The 12,389-nt window shown below is 40.5% G+C and overlaps 1 protein-coding gene across 1 annotated transcript in view; it reads right to left on the bottom strand.

Annotated features, from left to right (window-relative positions):
• Positions 1-12,389, bottom strand: part of SPTBN5 (spectrin beta, non-erythrocytic 5) — a gene marked incomplete at its 5' end in the record, with an annotated part of 90,797 nt that overhangs the window by 34,986 nt on the left and 43,422 nt on the right. Inside the window, 2 exons of the mRNA XM_082284428.1 lie at positions 3,743-3,928; positions 4,949-5,053. Of these exons, the coding sequence (XP_082140554.1) occupies positions 3,743-3,928; positions 4,949-5,053 (291 nt within the window). The remainder of the gene's footprint in view (positions 1-3,742; positions 3,929-4,948; positions 5,054-12,389) is intronic.

Consider the following 12,389-nt stretch of genomic DNA (forward strand, 5'->3'; position numbering starts at 1 on the left):
TCTGTACACATTTAAAATGAGATTATGACCACTGAGTCTGAGGGTTTAGGGCGCTGAGTTGCCTCTGATATCTCTGCCACTGACCTACCTGCAAACTGGGTAAAGATTCTTTAGAGCTCAGTGCCTCACCTATAAAACAGCACTTAACATTTCCTCATATCAGTGGTGTTGTGAGGTGTAAATGGAAAATGCAAATCAAATATAGATTTACTGAGGGGGCCCAAGCACTAGTCAGATTATTTGAAAGGAAATGCAACTGTATTTGCTTTTATACTTCGTAGAATTCAAAATGTCAGGAATATCAGATTCAGAAAAGCAGGTGATTTATGAGCACTAACAAAGCAAAAGTTATGTGTTTCTCTTAGGAAATTATTTTTTAGGGGATTTAAAATTATGCAGAATAAAATGAAGAATAGGATAGCAAGTTTTCCACAATTTTCCTTAAGTTCTGCTGAACTTTAACCCTTAGCACTGAATGAAATATTTTCTATCCATCAGAACACTGGGAATTGAACCCTTGACATAATGTTGTAACTGATCCTGTTGTCCTCAGAGCACTGAAGTAATGTAATGTTTTGACAACACAAGAGCTGCAAATTGAAGGGCAGCTTTATTAGTTTCAAAATATCTTGGCTGTCCTTGTGGAACTGTGCACTACATGCACACCAGACTTGTCAGCTGGAGGATTTTCTCTGTTAATTAATGATTTGAAATGTTGTTTCAGCTGCTGAGATTCTATAAACAATAACAGAAATAGCTTTCACTAGCAGCATGCTCTCCAGAAACTGTTTCCCTCCAATGCACAGTTAGAGACTCAAACAGGCCTAGTCAAACTTGCCCAGGACTACACACTGCTATCTGCTGTTTTTCCAACACCCTCCTTGATGGCCTTCTCCTGTTCCCAGCCACACATTAGTGCTTCAGTGTCACTTATGTGACTCTTCATTTTAATGGGAGGCTCATCCATCCAGTCAGAATGAGAAACAAACCAATCCCCAGGATAAAGCCACTTTAAGGTCAATTTCTCTCCTACTTTTTAATTAGAAGCAGTGGCTTTAATGACAGACTGAACATCTGCACTCTTAGTGGCTTGGTTTATTTTAAGTCTTGTCTAAGATGGCTCTAGAGAGTGAGGGATCCTTGTGCTGGCCTCGTGCCCACATTCAGATGTGAAGCAAAGCTGATCTGTTTTCCCAAGATCTTTCTATGGAGAGATTTAATGGTTGTCTGGACTGGCATTTTCACTTCATTGAAGACAACAGTAAGACTAGTGTTATGCTCAGTATAGGCACAAGACCAGGCTTATTTCTGTGGGAATCATAAAAAATGTAGGCACTACCAATTTAGAAACTTAAATTTTCAAACTATGAGTTACTGTAACCTCGTGAGCACAAACTGTTTGTAAATTAAACTGATTTTTAATGACAGAAGTATGTAAAGCATATAAAGGGATGTGCCTGCTCCAGACATCTAGAGATAACAACTAATTCTCTTTCTCGCTCCCCTAAGATAAAGATGTAAATGGTTTTTTATTCTTATGTACAGGGTGAAAGGGAAAGGAAGTTCTACTACTATGATGAGCAAGTTTTAGAGTCAGTGTTAAAACTCAGAGCCAGCTTTAGAAGTCAAAACTTTTAACTTTATAATATTCTCTATGCAATAGTTTAAATACACATATTTTTAAGTAGCAACTTGCACATTTGCCTTCCACATTAACACTGAACTACAGAATTCGTGGCAATAGGGGTAGTCTGTAAGACTTCTGTGAGTCAGACAAAAGCACCATATTTCTACTCTAGAAGGGTGAGTCTTATTTTGTAAACTGTGTGTGATCTCCTGAGTTAATCATTGTGGGTCATTGTACTGATGTGTGTAGTTCTCCATGCTTCTAGAGAGTAACTAGGAGAATTTTATTGATGACAGGGATCACTAATTTCTGCTGACACAAAAATTTCTGTTATATCAATAGAAATTACTTAACATGCTTGCAGGATAGAGAGTTTTCAGGGGAGTGGGACCTGAGCTATGGGTCTTGTTCTCTGAATAAGTAAGAATAAGCAATGACCTAATTGGTTTCACAACTGAACTCAAAACTCATCTCTGAATCTAACATTCCTGTGGGAACCATTCTCACACATGAACTTGTACACACCTAGACTATAATTAAAATCAAATTAAACTTTCCATCCTATGCAACAAAGAGAAAGAAAGATATTACTGTAAGATTTTTGGTTTTTAATTCCTTGGTGACATTCGCATTCTACAGCAGCAGGCAATGACTCCAGATTGGTGAGGTAAATGAGCACATGACTTGAGAGCAAAAACTCCCCAAAGAACTCTTGGCTGAATTTATGTGGAGAAAGTGGATGAGAATAGGGAAATGTTCCTCACTATGCAGGGCTAAATCTTCTGCTCTAAGTGTGTGATTCAAGAATGAAGGGGGACACCAGCCCAAGCACTGATTTGACAATTACAGAGAGATGGAAAGAAATGCATAAGTATTCCTACCTAATGGGTTGAATGTATTTCTAGAAGGACATTGACAATTTCTCGACCAAGAGGATTTTAGCAGTCCTGTGAATTTTCTGTCAGAGATACATTTCTCTTTTGAAATGATAAGCCCTGTGCAATGCACCATCCAGTCCATCCACTCCCCTCTGCTAGTCCAAAAGGTGGACAGGCCATTACTAGTGCATTTTCATTACTTTTCTGTCATGTGATAGTAAAAGTATAAACAAATAATACAAATTAATGTTTGGGTGTATAAATAATTTCTGATGAAGTTAAGAAAAAGAAAAAGAAAAAGAAAAAGAAAGAAAAAGAAAAATAAAAAGAAAAAAGAAAAAGAAAAAGAGAAAAAAAAGAAAAAGAAGAGGGTATTTAAATGTCTGACTATTTGGGAGTGGTGAGGAGTCCCAAATATTAAAAATAAAAGGAAAATAGAAATATTTGGCCATCAGCAGCAGTTGCACTACAGGCATTCATTCTCCTTTGGTGACAATCATAATTTGACCTGTGTCAGGGTATGTGTCTTTTTCATGGGCTGAGAGGTGACCAACACCTGCAGATTTTTCTTAAACCATTGAGGACATTCCATGGGACCCAGCAGCAGAAGGGGTGGATACCACACCAGCAAGAGTGTTTGAAAAAGTGCCCCTGGGTCTGTGTGCTCTTGTTTATGCCAGCACTGTTCTCACATGTGGTGCTGCCCTTTGAAAGGCTGACCTAGTTTGTCTTTCCAACAGTAGTGACAGAGCAGAGCTACTCAGTTACAGGACTAAGGCCAGAACAGAGACCAGCATGTTCTGCAGAGGCCAGGCCACAGGAGCTCAAGAGCTATGCTAAGCCACAGCAGTGTTTTGAAGGCCTTCAGTGAACATCCACTAATAAATTTTGGTGCCCAGGCCATAATGCTTTCCGCTTTGTATTCGCCCTGATTTGAAATATATTTTCTTTACCACCAAAGGAAAAATACGTAGTAGCTTGCAGTTTTCCTTTCAACTGTTTTATTTTGGTAGAGCTTTTGATGAGTAAAGTGTCTGTAATGGGCACAATGCCACAACAATAGTACAGTAACAGGAATGGCACTGGAGCATCCTTTTGCATGAGTGTGGCAGGAGTTGCCATACCAGAGTAGATCATACATCCACCTAATAATGTCTGGCAAGAGTGAGCACTTCATCCAATAGAGGTAGGCAGTTCCTCTGCTTTACATCCCCATCCCAGTCTAAAACCCTCTTACCTCTTCCAAGTTTTGGTAGAAAAGTGCCAGAAGAAGGGCAGTCTGCAGCTTCTCCCTCCTGCTCTGGGACAGATCCTTGATCTGACGCTTCCGCTCATAAATGACATTCAGTTTGCGCTGAATCTTTTGCCCTTCCAGTCCATCAGCCTTTTCCAACCTGCTTGCCTGTTCTTGAAGAGATATCATCTGAGGAGGCAACAGATCTGAAATTACTTTTATGCTTCCAACTGATGTCAAAGAAACAAAATCAAGTTCCTTTCCATAGACAAAAGATTCTCCTTTTTTCTGTAATGAACCAAGAGCAGCAGGGACAAGTTAACCAGCATTCCCCCTCACCCTGTACTATGTTACACCTATGACATTACTATCATTGGACTTTATGGTGCATCCTGTCTACATAAATGAACCAAAGTTGTAGCTCCAGGAATCCCTATGCCACTGATTACCCAGTGCAAGGAGTCATGGAGCAAGCATGACATCCACAAGTGCTCAGATTTTATTACTTTCTGGAAGCCAAGTGTTGGAAAGTAGCTCTCAAAGTGAGCAATCAGTCTGACAGAGAGATGGCAAGTGTTCTGGGACTTGATTCCTTCTGGGGAACCCAGGCACAGTCCCAGGTTCAAGTTTAGCCCTAGCCTGGGTGAGCTAGAGCAGTGGCCACCAGCCAGGCAGATTCCTTTACATGCAGGTAGGCAATTCAGCCTCTATGCCAAAGGTGCAGAGAGGCTGCCCATTTGGTACAGCCATTGTATACCAAATGCATATTTAAGTACTTTAACAAATTTTAATGTCAAAATACCTACTTCATTTTGTAAAATGCCTACTCTATTTTACTTGCTTTAAAAGTCACTATTTTTTAAATTAATAAAGCAGAAATTTATGATATCCATAACACAGTATGGCCTGCCTTAAATATTTCTTCTTGTAAGTCCCCCAATTCTGCTTGCTGAGTGGTTTTCCTGTCTCTTGCAAGACAATACAGACAGGACTTGGGCATGGAGTGTTTTGACTGTTGTTCTCCAATGCTCTGCATCTTATTTCCCTAAGTTTCCCCATTTTATCTTTGGTTCAAGCATATCAGGCGTATCAGGCATTTCATGCCAGTCACCAAGTCAATGTGTTACCATATTAAAAAGAAAAAAGTATATATATAATTTTATCTCATAGAATTATAGCTGGCAGAATATTAGTTGTTGATGTTTTTACCTTCTCATCCTGTGATGCCAGAAGCTTCTCAAAAGCCTCATGTTTCCTTATCAGTTGCTCTACTTCATCTACAGACCTCCCGAAGTCACTGCTTTTCAAATAAACCTATTAAAAAATACATTATTTTTCTCAGTGAATCAATTATCCCATAATCTTGATTCATAAATAGGATAAGAGGTACTGACTCTGCTGCTGAGAGTGCACTTGAGAGGGAAAAAAGGGAACAGGAGGCAACTGAAAATGGAAATTAATTAGTGAAAGTCCATGGCCTTGTGCAAGAAAGATAAGCATTAACAGGTCTAGCTAAGGAAAGTGACCTGACAGTCCTTATCACAATCATTAAGTCACAAGGCAGTGAATTCCAGAGGTCTAAACTATCCTTGTAATCCCAAGCAAGATCACTGTCATGTCTGACAGATGTCCATATGATTCCTTCCTAGAAGAGTTCCCGTAACAGACACTTTGCAGCCTGCCTGAGAAACTTATTCCAGTGCTTTATTACCTCAGCCATTAGCAGGATTTTCTAAATAGCCATGCATTTTCAGGCTAGATATCAGTACACCTTGTTACATACTGCCCTCTTCATCACACTCAGGAGATCATTCCTTTTATGTTTGCTTCAGCCTTGAACATGTTTGTAGATTTTTGCATACTGGGATTTCTGTCTTCTCTAGGTTAAAATGACAGTGATCTGATCAATCACTCCACAACAGCTGTGCCTTTTTGATTCCAGTTATTGCTCCCCTCTGGGTTTTCTCCATTTCCACTTATTTTGAGACTTGATGTAACAAGTGTCAATAAGCAATAAGGCTGCCAGAGTGAAGGTTGTGAAGACAGCAGAATGCCTTCCAAGCTGCAATCTTAAGCATGTGCCTGTATGTAATGCTTGTCTTTTATACAATACCATGAACTGAAGTTCACCTTGCAGTCTACTATGAGCTTCCAGAAACTTTTCAGAAGAACTGCTGTCAGACCAGCTTGTCCCTATCCTGTATTTATGCAGCTGATTGTTCCTGAAAAAATGTCATTGCTTGCACCTGTACCAAGTGCATTACATCTGTTATTTTCCAGGCCATCATTCCAGCTTGTCTGCACTAATTTTATTTACTGTCTGTTCTGCCAATCTCTGATACAGAAACATTTTAGTCTAAAATAACAAATGCAGTTTTAAGGAATCTGACCTCTGCACCTTTTAACACTGTGCAAGTGTGCACGTTTTCCAACTAATTCACACACGTCTCAAAGGCATTGCAGTGTTCCCTTACTCTGTTCTGGTGTTGAGGAAAATGACTGCCCAATTACTTGTCCCATAGATTCTGTTTTACTCAGTTTTACCAAAGGCAAAAGAATATAGTAATTTATTAACAAGAAAAAACGATGCTTTTCTGCAGGTTGGCAGGAATTTATTCTTTTTCATTGTAATTGCCCACAGGCTCTTTTCTTGTTCAGCAATGAGACAACAGAAGGATAAAATCCCCAGTTACAGGCTCTGATGGGACATTAGCAAAGAAGACCCATGGATAAGGTTCACACTGAAGAGACTATGGCTGGACAGAGTTTGGGAAATCACATTGCTGTGAGGGATTGTATTTATCAGCAGTGTGTAATGTGTGATCCATTTTGTGAGCTCATGGAACCACAAGTATTTGGACAAGGATGAGAAATTCGAGTCAGTAACTTTGCCTGGGTAAAGTGCAATTAACAGAGATGGAAGAATTTGAGATCAATGATATAGTGTGAAAGAATTAAGAGGCAGGAAAGAAACAGAACAGAATCAGTGAAACAACACAACTGCTAAATGTTTTGGAAAAGAGCTAGTAAAGGACATGGATAAATCTCTGCCTTTAAGCCCTAGATGTGCACAGGAAAAAAAACATCTGGAGAGATCACTCTTGCTTTGAAAAACAACACAGTCCTGTAGCAGTCTTACAGAGTGTTTTCTATAAGAGGGAAAAGATATTCTTTGGCAACTATTTCAGAAAACCAGTCATGATATTCATTTCTGCACAGAAGTATTGGACAACTGTTTAATCCCATAGGGAATCTTCTGCAGGAGAGGCTTCCCAAGTGTAAGCCCATGTGCAAGGTAATCCACACCTACTTGTCAGGATCTGACTGCACTAACAGGTCCTGGATGGACCCCTGCTCCCATGTGGGAATCTCTCTGAGGCTCAGCCCTGGACATCAGTGCCTCCTGAGCTGCATTGAGCGGCACTGATCCTGCCCGGATTGCCTTGGACAGACCCTCATTTCAGTCACTACCTTGCTTTGATCATTTGATCTTCAGCTGCTTGATGGACTTTTTTACTGCTGCCACCTCTCAACCCTCCTTGGTGGCTGTGGATAAAAGGACTGACAGCCAGACTTGATCTGATGTTCTGGCCCATTTTTGGGGTGTGAATATTTTGCATATACAGAAAAATGCGCAGATAAATATCATGCCCAGGCCAGATTTTCAAATTTCTCTATGCTAATCTATGCCCATCACAATCATCACTGTCAAGAAGAGAGAAAGGCCACTGTACAAAAGGCCTAAGTTTATAGTAAGTCCGGCCCATAAATCGCCAGAATGTCTAAAGAAATAGATTAATGCCTCTGCTATGCCTCTGTGTTATCCACAACCCCCACCAGAAGGCAGATACTCTGTCATTCAAACTTTAATCCTTTGATCTATCCTACTCATCAAGCGTATGCAATTATGAGATATATATTTTTTAGAGTGTTATTGGATTTAGTTTCTCTTTTGAAGAAAAAGGTGTGGGCTCCAGGTCTGCCTACTGTAATGCTTTATTAAAACACTTATCATTACCATCTATATTTACACTGCTGCTGTTTACACAGAAATAAAAAGTTAGCTGAATCTAGCCCACTGCTCTTTGGGGTAGACATGCTGCATCTCTTTTAAACACAGCTTTAAAAATACTGTAGCTTCTTGATATATTTTGTGCTTTATCTACCATTTCTGGTCAAAAAGGAATTACCTCCAGGACTTTTATTTAGTAACTGTTAGCAGTGAAACTGATACCTGAAGAAAGGGTCAGCTATTTGTTTTCCTGCTCATGTATCTCTGATGGAAGAAAAAGGCAAGGGACATCTGCTGGTAAAGAGGTTATTTTCCCTAGAGAAAGAGAACAGAGACATCTGAGAGCAGGGGCGTGGGGTGGTGACTCATAAGCAGCTGCCACTGGAGAGCTCAGTGCCTTGCTCCCGCTGAAATCCACTAAGCACAAATGACACTGGGCATTCAAAGATCAATTCCTTCGGAGGTTACAGCAGTGGGAAAAAGTCCTCCTGGCTACTGAAAGCTTGGGACCAAGTCCTCCAAGTAGAAGTCAGTGCAAATGCTCTTGGCAACCGAAGATTTGACACTGAGTAGGAAAACTGGTGCTCAGAAAGCAAATTGCTGCAAAAGGGAAGTGGCTGCATACATTGCAGGTGAGGCAATGGCAATGTGCTCAGAGGAGAGCAGCCCCTGTAGCACCAACAGTGCTGCTGCCTGGAGAGCTGCTGAGGTAAAAATTTTCCATTTGTCTTTTACACAGAAATCTTTTGACAGCCACTGCTGTCAGAACCACAACATTTTTTTCATGTAAGCATGTGTTATACCAGTCTGAAAGCGGAATAAAAATTGGCTCCCATGCTACAGTGCTGGCCTGTCACCAGTTACATCACTTTTTGGCGTATTTTTAGACAGGCCTCCTGACTCCTGCTTTGAATGAGACACATTGATTTCAAATACAGAACCCTGCATAGCTCTCCTCAGGCAACAGACCAGGGTCTCCCACAGCATACAGCAGATATAAGCTTTCTCTCAATATTGTTTCTATTAGGAATCATGGCCCATCATTGGAAATTTAATATTCAGCCACAAAAAGCACAAAAGACTTGGCGGCTCACTATAAAACAGATTCATTTTTAAGTGAAGACTTCCAAAGATGCTTGAAACCACAAAATGGTTTTTGAGATTTCTGAGATTTTCTGGAATAAATTTTCAAGTTATTAGCAGTTTAAAGCATGGAAACAGAGGTTTTAACCCTACTGAACTGGAATTTTCCCCTATTTCTGAGTTCATTGCATAGTTTTTGCCAGAAAGACCTCTTTCATACAAGCTAATGCAGAATTAAAAGCAAAATCCAATTTAAAAAAATCATTTAAAATAAACCAATACTATATACACAGGTATGTGACAGCATCTGCCAATTCAAGCTTTTGGAGAAATACTGAATGAAACATTTTAGTCATTATCATAACTATGCTCCCTGGATGCCACAACCTCGCGTTTATACTCACTGGAAAATGACACAGCCCCGAAAGAAATTTGTATTCCAAGAAGAGAAGTTTTTATTTCTCTAGAATAAAATATATTTTAGGTGTTTGTGCAAATCCACTTCCTTCTTCTGCTTTTACTCTTCACAGTATAACAAGCTCCACAGATTTTGCCCCTCAGTGCCTGCCATGGACTTGCTGCTGAGATTGCTGGAACTCCACAAAAAATTTTTCTGCTCTAACCATGTACTAAAAGCCTGAATTATTCCCAGTTTTAAAAACTTAAAGCATGTAATCAAGTCCAAACTATCTGGCAAGACAGAGAAGAATAAGGTTTGATTTTACTTAATTCTGATAAAAGTAAATACTAAAAAGAATTAACGAAAATAATCAGAAATTTGCTTTAGCAAAGTAAATGTTCTTGATACCATGACTATATAAGGTTCACAAAAATGTTTTACTATGCTTCATTTCAGTAAAAGTTATAAGAAGGTATCATACTACAAACACAAGAGGAATAAAACACACTGAAGTTGTTTATAAAAAGAAAACATACTTTTTTTCTATCATACTGACATGTATTATTGGCATCTGTCCTCACCATCTATATGCAAAATTCTAATATTGAATATATTTACAATTTCCTTCCCTCTCCCCACTGCATGCTTCTCCTTGGCGTAAGAATACAGTTATCCCATATTGGAAATGTATATGGAAAAAACACAGAGATAAAACTGGTGTTTTCCCAGTAACTGCTATGGTTCCTTCCTCACACCTATTTCCTCCTTCTTCAAAATTCACGGTCTTGATCCCTACCCTGTAAGTATTAAGTGTTAGACAAGAATCCTACATCCATACAACATCATAATTTAAATATTTACTTTTGAAACATTTGTCTGAAAGCAGACTAAATTCCTCTGAAACTCCCCATAGTTTCACTGCTAGAAACTTTGCTGGGATATCCAAATTTGACGTGCTGTGGACATTAAATTCCCTTTGTTTCCCTCAGGAAAGGGTGGTACCTCTCCTTTTCTAAGAGGGGAAAAAAGTGATGTCTTCCTACACACTTAAATACTTCGGCTTTTGAAAACAAGCCTTGCTTCTAAAGTTACAAAACCAGGAATTAATCATTTAGAAATATAACATAATTCAACAAGTAGGAAAATGAAAACAGTGAAACAGAAAAGAAAAACTACACTGAGGATTTTTTCCAGGTCCCAGACTGACTACAGAATCACAGAATTTACTAGGTTGGAAAAGACCTTTGAGATCATCAAGTCCAACCTAGCAGAGGAGAAAAGCAGTTTTTGGCTCTGAAGTCTTGAATCTTCAAAGTGCTGGGCACTATGGCCAATCATGCAAACTCCACAAGCACTTGCAGGCTGTGTTAACAACAGCATTCTAATGGTTAAAATGAAACTCTTGTTAAGTGCTTGATCAGAGCAGAGCCCTTATTTTCACTCAGGATGGATCAAGCTGTAGCTGCAGCCTTGGACACAGCAGAACACAAGTAGTTTTCTCATTGTCTCCTAGTCATCTCTAGGGAGTTGGAACATGGCAAGATGCACACAAAAAGAAATCCACATGACTTGATTAAACACAACGTAGATCTTCTGTTTGCAAGTGTTCCTAGAATGGAATGCAAATCTTCACCACTCTCCTCCCAGATCCAAAGGATGCAATGTTGACGGCGATGGATGGACACCCTGGACCCTCTGCACCTCTGTGAGTTGAAGCTGTGGTGTGAGCTGGTATGTTTGTCACAAGGTTGTCAGGGCAAACACTTTTCACACTGCATGCTTCCTGGGAAGGTCTCAAACCAGATCTTGTCCAATGGCTAGAAAGCAATCCTGAGCAGCAAACTGGGTTCACTGATAGAGAGAGGCCAGCCCCAATCTCCACAGGGTGAAAGGGTGGACCAGCTCTATCTGAATCCCGTGTTTTGATAAAGACTGTTGAATTTGGGCTTCTTCTAAATTCTCTTACCACCTGGATAGGCATAGCAGCCCAAGGTGTGGCAAGTATCAGGGTGATTTTGGAAACCTTGTGGTGAGCAGGTGTTAGACCATCACATGGAGTCTTCCTAAACTCTGGCCTAGATGAGGGATAATTCTGAAAGACAATCAGCTCTGGACTTAAATCCTTGCTCACGACCTCATTCCCACTGATTGAATTTTCTCTTCCAGTGAGTACAGCTGGGGACAGCCATATATCTCTGGATAAAGTCTGCTGGGGAAGGCCAGGATACTTCGAGGAAGTCACATGAAATCTTGTGATTTGAAGGGCTGGAGACCCACCTGAAGGGAAACCTTGTTTTGGTTTCTGGGATCGTGTTGGAAGACCAGAGGGAGTTTCAGGCACCTTGTCTAATTGTGGCATGAGCAGACTTGAATGAGCATGACTGCTTCCATGGGAACCTGCTCGAAAAGGCTTTATCGTCAAGCTGCACGTTGAAATGTAAAGCTTCATTGAAGTGTGGAGGTCTGACATTTGGACACTGCATTGGCTAGAGCCTTGTTGGGATGGCAGTGAATCACAGGGGTCCAGGGATGCATGCAGATTTTTGCTGTGGAGCATAGAAGCAGCTGGAATAGCAGAAAGATCAACGTCTAGGCGTGATGTCCAGCTTGATGGAGCTTTGCAGGGAAGAACATCTGAGGGCAAAGATAGAGCAAGCTTCAAGGGATCACTTTTTCTGCGAGAAATACGACGAACACTTTTTTCTCTTTTTGAATATTGCTTGTAAGATGCAGATGTTGACTGAGTGCCAGACCTCTCATATCCATGGCCCCAAGGATCCTTGCAAGCACTGGAACATGTGGATGTCTCATCAGGACTGACACAGTGAATAGCGCTCCCAAAACCTTTCCTCTGCTCTGTGTGTGCCAGGATGACATCTAGCCTTGAGCAGTAAGATGTACTGCTGGGTGGTGAGATGGCATTTCCAGGAGCAAGCTCTGCAATCGATTGACCAGTGGGAGGGTGCCAAGCTGGTGCTGGCATCTTTTGGAAAGGCCTGTCCCGCACAGCAGATTCAAAAGGAGGAGGTGGGCTCACTCTACAGGAAGAAAGCAGCACTTCTGCAGTGGAGACATAGGTTGCAGATGAAGGTTTGCAGCGACGGTCCCTGTATGACATTCTGAAGCTTAGTCCTAAGTGATGCAAAATTCAAAGC

This window comes from Coloeus monedula, assembly GCF_965178545.1.
Source record: "Coloeus monedula genome assembly, chromosome: 6".
NCBI classification, from domain to species: domain Eukaryota; kingdom Metazoa; phylum Chordata; class Aves; order Passeriformes; family Corvidae; genus Coloeus; species Coloeus monedula.